Source organism: Passer montanus, unplaced genomic scaffold (genome assembly GCF_014805655.1).
Source record: "Passer montanus isolate IOZ18808 unplaced genomic scaffold, ASM1480565v1 scaffold66, whole genome shotgun sequence".
In the NCBI taxonomy this organism is placed as follows: domain Eukaryota; kingdom Metazoa; phylum Chordata; class Aves; order Passeriformes; family Passeridae; genus Passer; species Passer montanus.
This window is the reverse complement of record NW_024371704.1, coordinates 5217252-5231336: the sequence shown is the minus strand read 5'-3', so window position 1 is coordinate 5231336 and position 14085 is coordinate 5217252. Positions and strand designations below refer to the sequence as shown.

The 14085-nt window shown below is 37.6% G+C and overlaps 1 protein-coding gene across 2 annotated transcripts in view; it reads left to right on the top strand.

The window, feature by feature from the left end:
• Positions 1 to 14085, top strand: part of COL5A2 (collagen type V alpha 2 chain) — a 99116-nt gene that overhangs the window by 60222 nt on the left and 24809 nt on the right. For both annotated transcript variants that reach the window (XM_039728752.1, XM_039728753.1), the window contains exons 8-19: positions 18 to 95; positions 2058 to 2102; positions 2614 to 2667; positions 3279 to 3332; positions 4789 to 4842; positions 5608 to 5661; positions 6383 to 6436; positions 7449 to 7493; positions 8453 to 8506; positions 9366 to 9410; positions 11985 to 12038; positions 13651 to 13749. In XM_039728752.1, coding sequence (XP_039584686.1) covers positions 18 to 95; positions 2058 to 2102; positions 2614 to 2667; positions 3279 to 3332; positions 4789 to 4842; positions 5608 to 5661; positions 6383 to 6436; positions 7449 to 7493; positions 8453 to 8506; positions 9366 to 9410; positions 11985 to 12038; positions 13651 to 13749 — 690 coding nt within the window. The remainder of the gene's footprint in view (positions 1 to 17; positions 96 to 2057; positions 2103 to 2613; positions 2668 to 3278; positions 3333 to 4788; positions 4843 to 5607; positions 5662 to 6382; positions 6437 to 7448; positions 7494 to 8452; positions 8507 to 9365; positions 9411 to 11984; positions 12039 to 13650; positions 13750 to 14085) is intronic.

The following is a 14085-nucleotide window of genomic DNA, read 5'->3' as shown; positions in this document are numbered from 1 at the left end:
CCATCTTATTTTTCCAGCCCTTTTCAGCTCAGATGGCAGGACTGGATGAGAAGTCTGGACTTGGTAGTCAGATGGGACTGATGCCTGGTGCCGTGGTAAGACCACATTAGCCCTGTACTGTAAGAGAGGCTGGAAGTAGAGTGCATGTCCAAAAACCCAAAAGGGGCTCATTTTCAATTCATCCTCTACAGCTTCCTGTGCCTCTAGAACCTGGATGTACAGTATATTCTAGTAGAGTTTTGCACAGTACCTGGGAAAAAAAATTGTTTTTCTGTTAAATGACAGCTTCTTCTCCCACCTCTATCCATCTCTCCTTCTGAATATAGCAGCTACTAATAGTAAGGTACAAAAGGAAAAAACAGCTCCTCTTGAGTCACTGCAGAGTGACTGAAAGTTGTCAGGCACAACACAAAGCAGAATAAACAAATATGTAACATCTTTTCACATGTGACATCAAATCAGGAGTTTTTTGATAGTAATTAAAAAAATTATTTTCAAAACTAGCTGTTAAATCTATACTTTGTTGTTTCAAGACAAGACAGATTCTTGTCTGTCCAGTGGGCCCAGTTTTTTTTTTTTTGCACTAGCATCCTTCACTATTTAGATATGCTCTTTACTTTGAGTGCACTGGGGACTTAATTGTAACACTGAAATTTTCTGCTGTCTGTGAAAGCTGTTTCACCACCCTAAGTTATCTCTTCTGGAACTCTTGGGGTTGTTTCTTAATAATACCTCTCTTCACATTTGATGTCTTGGAAGTACTCTTACCGTCTTTACTGATATTTTTAACATCCATTCTGAAGGAAATAACCTTTAGTGATTGTACTGCCCATGAGTTTTCCACCTGAATCTTATCCAAGTCCCTACTAGTAGCCTTCATAATCAGTTCCAATGCCATGTGAAAGGTTCCAAAGATAATTTGATACTTTAGGACTAACTTTTGCAGTGATTTCTTCAAAGAACTTTTTGATGAATGTCCTATTGCAATGTATTTGCTTTCTGAACATAAAATGATTTGTTCCACAAGTCTGTCCTACTTTGTTGCTTTCATTATTTTGCTTAATCCTTTCACTCAGTTTTTCTCAAGGTGTTGCATCTCTTCTACTGCCCCTTCTCTTATAATTCTCAAATATGATTAAATTTAATATTAATATATCTATGGCCTTACACAAAGTCTGCTAAAGTCAGTTGGCTCTCACTCTTTGTCATGTTATGTGACATTCTTTTTTCATTCTCTTGTAAACTGGGTAACTGACAGCTGAAAGAATGTTTTGTTTCTAATGTTCATTAGTTTTGGTTTTTTTTTTCCAGTGGCCCATTGCTAACTCTTTTACACTTGCTTTTTAAAAGTTAGTAAAACAATTATTGAATTTTAAAATACATAAGTCTCAAATTTCTGTCAAAATGAGTGGTTGTCTGTTATAGGTATTTTTGTATTCCTAGAACCAAGATAATTACTTTCAAATAAGATAACAGTATTTCATGTTACAAGTTACAATTAGGTTTGAGATTGTTCCTAAAAGTTCCATGGCACTTTCTAAGGGACAATCTGAGTTTTGTGTAACTAACCACAATGATTTGGAAAACTCTGTTGGTGGTTTGTATGATACATTTAAACGTGTCCTTTCATTACTGCTTTTCAGCTTGACTGAGAACAAGAAGATTCATTTCTTTTGTCATTGATTCCATTATGAGATTCATCTGAGTAATGACATTCCCTTCAAGTGAAGACTATTCCCCCCAACTCTTGCTTTGTTACTACATTTTTTTCATAGAGCTAGACAGGCAGTTTGGTTACTGTGATTCCAGAGACTGTGAGGTTGGAGGAAGCAGCCAAGTCCATATTTTCAGCTGCTAATGAAATTACACTCCTTGCTTTTGGACTTTGAAGATGTTATTCAGCATCTGTTTGTGTTTCATGATGCAATTTTCTGAGTAGAAACCTTTCAGACTGTAGAAATGCTGGTGGTCACTATCAGGCCATTTTGCCCTTTGTAGGGTGAATCTTACTCAGGAAAGGTTGTTTTCCAGTGTGTAACAAGTTGTGTGTTCAACAGGGTCCAGTGGGTCCAAGAGGTCCTCAGGGTCTCCAAGGAAAACAAGTGAGTGCTTCACCTGAGGGGATAAAATTGGCCAGAACTGAAGGCAGAGCTCGTGGTGAGAGGGGTTTGTGCACCTCTGGGGCAGTGTCCATCCTCACTGACTTGTGGCTGAGTGCACCTTCATCCAGAAGGGAATTTAAACAAGGGCTCTGCTCCAGATGGACTCTATACACAGAAATTGGCTCCAAAAGAACAGTTTATTAGATCTTTAACAGGGTTTTAACCCAACTCGTTTTTTAATGAGTGAGCAGCAATGAAAATGGAGACTGTTCTTGTTTCAGTATTGGCGTGGTGTTAAGTTTCCAGTGGGGTTTGTGTATGGCACAGGATTTATCTACAGCTTGAGGGGTTTTACTATCCAACTTTCACTCCTATGGAAATGTGAACTGGTTCTGAATTAGAATCCAGACTCTCAGCCATAGGCTGTGATTTTTCTGGTCATGGATTTTAAATTATATCCTTATAATTGCTTTTGGAATTTGTAACTGTATTTATCTTTGGTTAATTTTAGGGTGGTGCTGGTCCCACAGGCCCACCTGGTGAACCTGGAGATCCAGGACCTATGGTAAGACCAATAAATGCAAACATTTCTACAACAGAATTGAAAATATGTTATACTTTTTAATTTCAGAACAGATTTTTTGTCATGTTGTTTCAGCTGAAACTATTAAGTAACTTCAGTGAAGAGTTGTGGTGTTCAAAATGTGTCGTCATGGATCAGTGAATTTGAGTTGTTTTAAATGTGAATAGCAATGATTATATTAGAAACAATCATTCTCACTTTTCCAGCACAGGCCTGAGAATGGTTAGGCACTGGTAAAGCCATACCTGATAGTGTAACTTACACAAAAGATGATGAGAATTTTTATTTTTGAGGCAACATAATGATACAAAAATAAAAAGAAGAGCCAGAGATTTGAAGCAAACAGCAACTGTGATTTTTAATGTTTTGGGTTTTTTTCCTAAAGAATCCATCCTGTATTTTCTTCTACTATAATACAGGCTTTTTAGGGTCAGGATGGTTAGAAAGAGCACCACAAAACTGAGCAAATGTGCTTAGGCATCAAATCTTCCTTTTTCTACATCTGTTTTTGTAAAACCAGACTTTGAAATGGAGTAAATAGATATTTAAGTGATGGCTAAACTGACTTCTCAACAAATACGTTAATTTCTTAGGGGCCAGTTGGTTCTCGTGGACCAGAGGGACCTCCAGGCAAACCTGGTGAAGATGTAAGTTTGTTATTCTTTGTATCTTGTTTTATTTTTAATAAAACAAACATTGGCATCTGTGAGGCAGTGACTAACCAGCAGATGTGCCTGTTCTAACTACTATTGTCTGCTTTCCTTTGTAATTGTTCTCCTCATTAAATCCAGCATCACAACTGTGAATCTTGGCAACATTTCCCAACTTCTCCTTTCTTTTCCTTACGTGTCATCATCATACCTAAAGTCTAGCACCATCTCTATTTCTTGCCTCTGTAAGTTCTTAACTGAGATTATCTTTCTTGAAATCAAACATAAAAATAAATCACAGGGAGTCACTTGGAGACAACTCCTCTCTTTTGGGATTGCATGTTGGGTTAGAAGAGCTGTAATGGCAGCATACATGTGTGTCTAGACAAGCTTTTAGTATTTAATTTCTTTAAAAATTGATAATTGATTATGCTCCTAACTGATTTTTTCTTTATCCATATATGCATACATATCTATGTAAAAAGTATGTTTTATATATATTACATGGGTGTATATGTACTGCTCAACAGTATCCCAAGACCTTACTGGTGGCTGTATATTAGTTGTTTGGAAATCACACTAAATCCATCTGAACTGTAATTTTTAACTTGCAAATTATTTAGAAAACTGCAGATGCCATTTTAGTGTAGAAATTAATTGTGTAACAGCTACCTGCTCATTAAACTGTACAAGGATTTTTAAGAATCCTTGGCAACAGTTAACTCTCAGTGCAGGGAATTCAAATCTTGACACTGCTCTAAGAACTTCCCCCATTTCCTTTGTTTGGGTGTTGTTAATTGCATTTGTGAAGCACTTTGCCTTCTCTCTGACCTGAAACTATTTTTCTGAAGCCTTTCATATTCCTGCATCCTGGTATCCTGAGTGTATTTGAACTGGCTGATGCATGTAAAGGAATATTTGTCTGTGACTCTGGTGGGCTTTGATTCATCTTCAAAATATACTTGTTTGGTTTCACCATATTATTTTTCCTATTGCAACACACAGAAAATAGTTACTGTTCTAGAATGAAATTATACATGTATTAAAACATTTAAACAGAAGGAGAGTCACAAACGGCAGTGCAGTTTAAAATTGCTGTTCCAGTGGGAAAGAACAACAATTTGATGCTCTGTGTGAAGATGACAGAAGGTTGACTCACTAATTCCCAGGAAAACCAGGTGGCAGCACCATCTCCTGATGACTGGGATACATTGTGGGCTCAACATTCAGTTTTCCCTGTTCTTGATTAAAAACCCTTTGTGAGTTAATGTGTCCAATGCACATTTGCTAGGTACATATGCAGTTAATTTATGTCACTGACATTGTTACAGCAAAGAGAGGATGCATAATGCTGATGTGAATGTCCTCATTTGTTTGAGTGGAAGAATGATGCACAAAGTCCATTTTCAAATCTCCTGTTTTAATGTGATCCTTTTTTGTTCTCTTTCCTCAGGGTGAACCTGGTAGACCAGGACAATCCGGTGAGCCTGGATTTCCAGGATCTCCAGTAAGAGCATGATTATTTAAATTTAACAAAGTAATCATATGTCATCATAGGATACTGGTTCCTTATTGCTTCATCCTGATGTGGCTCATCAGTATTGCTTTTAATTATGAGTGGAAAGTTTTGCCATTCAGTATCTGAAGTCCCTGTCTTAGCTCACTCCTAGCTCCAGGTCAGTGTTTTGTTGCTGAGATAACTATTGTTATCTGAGATTTCAGTTCTAAATTCATATGGCCAATATTCTGAAACAAGACACTTCTGTTAGCCTCTCCAGAAAAACTTGGTAGGAAGCTAAGTGCAAGAGAGCTTTGGTTTAACTGCTAAATGTGTTTTGGTAGCAGTTGTTTGTCATGTTTCAGGACTGACATATTATGAAAGAACAAGTACAGTTTGCAGGTCTGAGTTTCTAGTTCAATTGTTTGTCTGAAGTTTGATCTTGGCTTAATTAATATCTGTCCATATTAACCCTCAAAACTTGACCTGCCACTCATCTTATTTCATTACTTTTGCTGAAACTTGAACTTTGATCACACAGCAATATAAATGATAAAGCTTTTAATGTCAGTGAAAATGTGAATAATGCTGAGAATAAATTCAAGGTTGTTTCATCTGTGAGCTGCTGAAATGCTGTTCCTCACTCTGGTAAAGATGAAGGAGTGTTAGCAATATTAGTATTGCTGCTGCCCTTATCCCTGTTAGTACCATGATTGCTGGGTTTATCTGCAGAATCAGGATTATATTTGTTTTTTCTCTTTTTTTCCTACCTAGGGCCCTCGAGGCTTTCCTGGTGCTCCTGGTCTCCCAGGTCTCAAGGGTCACCGGGTAAGAGACAAGGTTTTCCCCCTGATATAGATGATATTTCCTGGCAGTTTCAGAATGAAGATTTTTCTTTGTATCTGTGCAGAATTTGCCTACACTACAGATGAGGCAGCTGTAGCAGAAATACTGGCATTTGAGAGAAAGAGGGCCTTGCAGAAAATCAGTGCTATTCCCCTTTAAGCTGACCTTTGTATTACATGCTCCAGTGCTTTTTTACTCTATTTCAAATGTTCTGGGAATCTGGAAGGAGCTTGCATGAGCCCTGCCAAGCTTCAGGAGGCGCAAACCTGACAGTTCTCTCACTTTGTTGGCAAGTCTTGCATTAGGGTGGGGAACTTGAGAGGTGGATATGTTTGCAACATGGAGTGATTACAAATTACCAAGTTTTCTGGCCAGAATTTTACTTCAGGGAGGAATAAATTGGTTTCCTATGGCTCAGAGCCTCCTCCTTGTTGTTTTAGGATTTTTTTTTAAAATTTTTTGTTTTAAGAGGGAAACCAAATCCAGGGAAATGTACCTTGTACAAATGGTTTCCATTTAGGAAATGTTTAAAAACTTTATTCCATCTGTTTTTTTCTTCTTTATTTTTTTTTCTTTTCTTACTCTTACCACCTCAGATCCATTCTTAATACTTCAATATCAAGTTACTTCAACAATAATAGTGGGAGTGTTCTCTGTGTGTACATATATAAATACAATTTCTTTGTATTTTTATAACTTACAGGGATTGAAAGGACTTGATGGTCCAAAAGGTGAAATTGGAGCAGCTGGAGCAAAGGTATTTCTATGGCCAAAACAAATAAATGATTAAGCATGTTTTGTGTAATACCGAAATTCTGAAAGGCAGGAGATCTTTTGACAGCTTTGTACCCTCTCTGTCCTTTATAAGGGGGAGAGAATTCAAAAGTTCCAATCCCAGCTGTAGCTGGGGCTGCTTCAGGCCTGTGAGGGATCACTGGGTGAGCTGAGTGCTCCATTTGTGACATGTATGTAACACAGAACAGCAGAGTCTGTTAACAAAGGGCCCATGCACATCTTGCAGTTCTCCACTTGGACAGTTCATGGTTCTTGTTGGTTCTTGGTATAATCAAATAAAGCAATGCATAACTAAAACCTGACTCTCCTCTTTCAAATTGTGATAGATTGGCTTAAAAGAAACAGGCATTGGAGAGGGAATGTACTGTAATCAAACTGACCATTTTATTAGCTTATTCTCAGAATTTTTGTTCTCCATTGGCACTGCACCACTCTTACAACTTCAGATCAAAGCAGTGGTAACACAGGATAGCCAGCTGGAGACAGTCCTTTCAAGATAGCTTAAAAGATATTTTAAAAGAGAATAGAACACTTTTTTCAGGGTTTTCCACTTTCATCAGTGCTGAGGCTGAAACATTTTTGGCCTGGCATAGGTGATAATTGAATGTGGGAGAGAACTATTCCTTTAGATTAAAAACATAGTAAATGAAGGGAATCTTCCAAATCTAAATTTAAATGTGAGATCAGTAGTTAAGGAGAGTTTGTGTAAGAAAATATTTCTTTCCCAAGATTGCCTACCACTTTCTGTGGAGGCAACAACAGCAGCAGTCTTGGCAGAGAGCACATAAACCCTGAGAACACATAAACATGGCATTTCCATCAGAGTGGGGAGCAGTGTCCTTGCCATGTGTGATGCACACAGGTACCTGTGCAAATCTGCCCCTGAGGTCCAATGTAAGCACAGAGAACAGAGGTGAGATGTGACTCCATTTTCTTTTCACCCATTTCTCTAATAATTTCATTTCCTTTTCTAGGGAGAGTCCGGACCGACCGGAGCCATGGGTCCAACAGGTCCTCTAGTGAGTGTCAAATGCTTTGGGTGTTGCAGAAGTGATTATAAATGCTACTGCCAGTGGGAATTGCAGGGCTTTGATACCTGCATTTGAGCTTATGGAGCTGAACTTTCTCTTCATGAAGGCTTGTTTTCTGTTACTCTGACAGTGAATTTGGTCCCCTGTAAGCTGTTCTTCCCCTCCATTCACAGATATAGGTAATAATGATAAGTCAGAAGGCTCAGCAGAGACTTGGCTGTAAGTGTGGTGATGGCTTCCCAGCTCATATAAGTGTAGGGTGATAGATTTTTCTTTTTTGCATGTTTATGCCTCATATGGAGTGATTTCAACATGAGAAAAACTGGCTTGGGTTGCTCTGAGGTAGAACTGGTGTAATTTAGATCAGGAATGAACTGGCTGAGAAAACCATGGTCAGAGGGTTTTGGAGGTTACAGTGAGGATAAGTATGCATGACCTGGAAGTGAAATGGAGAAACTTTTTTAAAGAATAATTTTCATTCATGTGTGGTTTTGGACAACTGAGTATGCTATGCATGAGTAGTGTTACATGACAAAAATTGACTCTCAGCAGCACTCCTGGAGGTAAAGCCTCTTTCTGATATCAGATAATGGCATCTCCCTGTGAAGAACTATGTTGTGTAGAATGTAATATCCCTGAAGTGGAATCTAATTTGTGAATGAGATTTAGTGAAAGAAGTTGCATTATTGTCACTGGTAGGTATATAAAGAATTTATTCTAATGTGTTTAGAACTGGAAATACTGTTGGAATAGAAAACAAGAAATTACAGTTTGTTAAATTTCCACTGGGCAAGCCTGTGAAGCTGTAAGGATTTTTATGAGCTGCTACTTCTTTTCTGCTATAGGACAAGATAAGTTACTCCTGCAGGGGTGAAAAAAAACAACCCTTTTTTTTTATTCTGACATGATGATCTCCTGAATAATGCACTTTTTGTTCTTTCTTCAAGGGACCTAGGGGAATGCCAGGAGAAAGAGGACGAATTGGACCACAGGGTGCTCCTGTAAGTAGAATCTTCCTTCTCTCTAGTAATTCCTCTCTTGTTAACTTCAATTTAAATCCCTGAGCCTGAAAGTGTTAGTTCATGTGACTTGCTTGTCACTTATGTTGTGAGTCCTGCTACAGGGCTGAAGAGTTTTGTGGGGTGACATCTGTACCATAAATTTTAAAAGTTTAAAACAGTTTTAAAATGAGAGTGGTAACTATATGGTAACTTCTTATAGAAGAGCTGCCCATGAGTCCAAATACCCTCATAGCATGATTTTCTGGGATGTAAAAATGTCTTCTATGTTTCTGTTGGATTTCTTGTGAGAGGTTCTTTTCAGCAAAAATTACTGTTCAGGAAATAATGATACAGTTTTGTCCGGAAAAAGGTTTAAAATCAAAGTTAAGATTAAGTCTTTCAATTCAGATTTCAATTTAGATTAAATCTAAAAATTTAATTTCAGATAATAAGGTTATCTTCTTAAAATATTTTGATTTTCAGCAAAAAGAGGGATTATGCTTGCTATGAGATCATATTTGAATTAGAACTTTCATCCTGCTGCTTTTACATCCAGTGTCAAGTATTGTTTTTCTGGCATATCTCCCCATGACTTTTATATGATCCACTTGTGTCATGTGCCCCATACAGTGACACTCTCAAAATATTGTCCTTTCTGGAAATAGAGAAATCCATTAACTCAAATGGGAGCATAATTTCTTCCAGAAGTTTTCCATTCCAGTGTTTGGATGAATGTGCAATCCAGCATTTCTTCAATCACCTTAGTATACCTTAGTTTTATCACAAATGCTGACAGTAAATAATTAAAAAATAGGTAGAGTTCTTACAAATACTCTGTGTTTTCTATTTTTGTCTCTAGGGTGGACGTGGCCAGCATGGTATGCCTGGGAAGCCAGGCCCAATGGTAAGTGATTGGTTCTCAATCACCCACTTTTTCACTCTATATTTCCACTTGCCTTTTGACACTACCAGATAAACAAAATGTTGGCAGTTGCTGGTATCAGTCAAGTGCATCTGGAATTAATTATCTGAGAACGATTCCTAGTTGTACTCGTTTTAGTTTTAGTGCTGCCCTCTGCAAAATTTTCCTCTGTAGTTTACTTCATCTGAAGGTTTTAATTTGCAGAGGAGTTGGCCATAGCCTCTCCTGGGAGGTGATGCTCTGCTGCTCTTATGGAGCCCATATGGCAGGGAGGAAAATGCCTCAAGTGCATGCACTGCAATCTAAAGCAGTTCATGACTTCATTTATCTTCCTTCACATGCAAAGCTGGCAAATGAGGCTTGTTGTCAGCAAGAAGAAAGGCACTCACTGATAGCACAACTTGCTCCCTGCAATTGTTCCATTAGCAAATGTGTAAAAGGGCCTTTTAATTAAGGACAGTCACTTTTTGAACTGAAGGATGGAGACCTGTGTCTGAATGTCTGCCAAGCTGAGAAAGCCTGGCTTGCAGGGCTGTTGAAGTTCTCCCACCATGGCAGCAGGGCTGCAAGAGGAAGACGTGGCTGTTTACATTTGGACTGTCAGTGTACCAAAGGATCTCACTGCATTTGCAAAATACTTTTGTGTGAATTCACATCAGTCGGGGATTATTCCCAGGCATACAGTTAATTTTGTGTTGTTTTTGCATGTGAAAACTGGTGATGTTTTTCTATTTGTGCAAGGCTAACTTCCGCTTTAAAAATGCAGTATTTATGTTTGTTTGGTTTTTTTTTTGAAAGCATCATTTGTAGGATATGGGTAACAGCTTCTACCCATTGATATAGTCAGCCTTTACCATTTTGTGATCAGCTAAGAAAAAACCAAAAACCAAACACAAAACCCAACAAACAAGCACACCAAAAGCACTGCACCAAAAAAACCCTTAAAACCCTAAACCACGCCTGCTTGCAGTTAGAATTTCATTCTGTGCATACTCTTTATTTACTTGACAAAATTCTGAGAAAAATTCATTTTCCTGTGTCATCTTAATGAACAGACTGTTTTATTAAACACTTTATTAAGAAATAATTAACTGTAATAGAAGCTCAAAAGATGAGTGTAAGTGCCTAAAAGCTACAAACTCAATTATTTAGTATATCATGAAGGAAAGGTAAGTTGCTAGGAGAAACTTGCAAACAAAGACATTTTTTTTTTTTGGTATTTAAAACAAACCATAAAGTTAAAAGAAGCTGAGTGGCAAGTTGTGAGGTTTTACATGAAGCTTGTAATTTTTCTTTGGCATAAAATGTGAGCTCAGCTGAAGCTGAAGTGTCACAAGGGAGATACTTGTCCTCAATGCATGTTTCTCACCAGAGAAAGAGTTAATGAAATGTGTTGTTATTTGGGTCAGTGCAGTGGTACAGCCCAATCCTGGAACTCTTCCTGCAACGAGAAAGAGATTTGGCAGACATTATTTGTGATTCAATAAACTGGGACATAGGTTTTCAAAAATATATTTGGTGAGCTATTACATCAGTTCTGTAGAAATCCAGTGCAAGGTCACAGCAGAAATGTTGTCTGTAATTAATGCTCAGTGGGACAGATTGTTCTGATTAACTTTGTCAGGAGAGCTTTGTTACATAGAAGATTTTTTCTCAGCATGAATTGTATTTTACAAAAAGACAGAAAATCAGGAAAAGACAGAGGAATTATCTGGGACCAGTGTTGCAGTGAGTATTAATAACCACTGTGTGCCGCCCTCCCAAGCCTTTGGAATACAGTAGAAAGTTCTCTTGAATGTCCTGTACAGCACATTATGGAAATGGAAACATCTTTGTCTCTCTAGCCCTGAAATTTTGATACGAGATCTGTGTTTTACAGCTTGCAAATGGATTTTCCTGTGAATTTAGGAATCTTCTCTCTTGAATGTCCTGTAGAGCACAAGAGACATTATGGAAATGGAAACATCTTTGTCTCTCTAGCCCTGAAATTTTGATACAAGGTCTGTGTTTTACAGCTTGCAAATGGATTTTCCTGTGAATTTAGGAATCTTGATTCCATACTTGTTCACTATGAATTGTGTACATTGCAATTTGGGCATTAATAGCTGAATCAAGAGCTGTAGCTTTGCTGAAGTCAGCAAACACATTACTAAAGAACTACACCATAATTCCATAAAATGTATATGTATTGCTTAAAAACCTGATATTTATAGTTATTTTGGTTTTGTTATAATCAAATGTTTTATGACTAAAAAATACAGGTAATTCTAGACTCACATTTACCCAGGGATGAGATACTAATCTGTGTGATCTAAACCACTGAATTACAGTTTTGTGTCTGTCTTTTCTAGGGCCTTAAAGAAGTGTGCCATAATTCCATAAAATGTATACGTATCGCTTAAAAACCTGATATTTATAGTTACTTTGATTTTGTTATAATCCAATGTTTTATGACTAAAAATACAGGTAATTCTAGACTCACATTTACCCAGGGATCAGATACTAATCTGTGTGATCTAAACCACTGAATTACAGCTTTGTGTCTGTCTTTTCTAGGGCCCACTTGGTATAACTGGATCTCCAGGTTTTCCTGGCATTCCTGGCATAAAGGTAAAAAATAAAATGAAAATGTCTTTTTAAAATGTCTAACATCACACAACTAAAAATGTGTACTAACTGCACAGAGTTCAGACTGACGTGTACAGATCCCCAGGAGCTGCTGTGAAATCACTCTTAGTCAAGACCTTCAGACACAAGATAAAACCCAAAGTCAAATAAAGCAATTGCAATTCACCACTATTAAGATATCTTGCTTTCCCTTTTGCTCATGTCAGGGGGTGATTATAAGATGCCTGCCATGCTGTGCTTCAGGAATTTTGTCCAGAATATTCAAAGAATAGCAAGATACATTGCTAGAAGTGAAGTTGTGAAGGCAAGTTGAAGACAATATGGAGGCAGGACCTTCTAGTGCTGAAACTTCTAGTTTTGGCCAAGAAAACTTTTTGGGATGATCTAGACTGGTAAGGGGGAAATGCCTGAACCCCAACAGAGGTGTGCAGTTCATCACAACAGAGCAAATTACAGGTGCTACCTTTTGTGGCTTGGAGTGATTGGTCTGTGAAATGAAAAAAATTCACTCCAACAGCTCCCTTATACTTGTTATACATGCCCTGAATCCAGCTGCTCCTCTTTGTCCTTTTACACTCCTAAAACATGATAAGAAAATGTTATACAAGAAGAAACTCTCAATTGGTCAGGTAGCCAAGATAAGCAGATGTTTTTGTGCTGTTGTGAAGTTGGCAAGATTCATGACACTGTTTGGAAACAAGTCTTAATACAGTATCAACTTAATTATAGAGTCATGGAATATCAGGTTACAAGAGGACCTCTAGGATCATCTGCTCCAACCTTTCTTGGAAAAAGCACAGTCTAGACAAGAGGAGTGTACAGTTAAATGATAGCCCTTGTATTGCGTGTCATAAAATGTTTTAGTATGGCTCAGCTGGGTTTTACCTAAGGAAATGTTTAAAAAAGCTGTCACATGATGGAGCTTTTGAAAAGGAGAAGCTGCCTTCCAGTTTGATCATCAGATGATGTAAAGTTGGAATAGTTGCTTTGAACTCATAAAAACTCAGCAGATTATACTATGAAGATGTGATATTAACAGCCAGCCATCAGTTCCAAAAGGCATAATTCCTATATAAAATTAAAACTCAAAGAAGATGCTGGGAGGAATTTTTTTATCATCCAGTCTAGTCTTACAGGGATTTGATGTTTAATATAGATCTGTAACAGTGAGTTCGTCTGTGTTGTGAAAAAAACCCCCAAAAACAACAAATCAACCAATCCCTGATGTGTTACCATATCTAAATCTTAAGCCTTGCTGTTAATGAAGGTTAAAAAAAATGTGTAAAATTACAGACACGTAGTGGGATTTTAGAGACAGGTCTGATTTGGACTCCTGGATAGTGTTGCTTTTCTGCAGAGTTTCCTTGTCTTGTATACATTGAGAAAAAAATCCTGTCTATACTTTTAATGTTCGCATTCACCTAGAAGTAACAGAAGCAAAATAAGGTAAGCAAAATTGCATTTTATGGATAAGAAACAATTTTAAACATGAATTGGTTTTCTGTTATAAGCTCAGTATTCCTCTTGAATTACTTTATAGTGCTGCATTTTAGAGCAAAATAACCTGAAGTTGTTTTCTCATGTGGAATCCTAGGGTGAAGCAGGTCCAACAGGTCCTCGAGGTCCTGAAGGTCCCCAAGGACAAAGAGGTGAAACAGGTCCCCAGGGTCCAGCTGGGTCACAAGGTCTTCCTGTAAGTACATTGGATTGAGTTCCTCAGTGCTCAGCTTGTGCGTGTTCACCTGTTTAAGGGGGTTTTTAGTGCCCTGACAACAGAGTTTTACTCAAATTACCTTTTTTCCCAAGGAAAATAAGTCTCATTCATTTGTTTTGTGCTAATTTTGTTGACAATAACTCTTTGTTATTTTATTAAAAATTGGAAAACTGAAAATTACACAATCTCAATACAGTCTCAGACTGCAAAGTACTTTAAAACTTAAGCTTAAACATAAGATTTTCAACATTAAAAATCACATTAACTTGCATGCTTTATTGCTCTTTTTAGCATTTGCATATGTTGCTACATTTA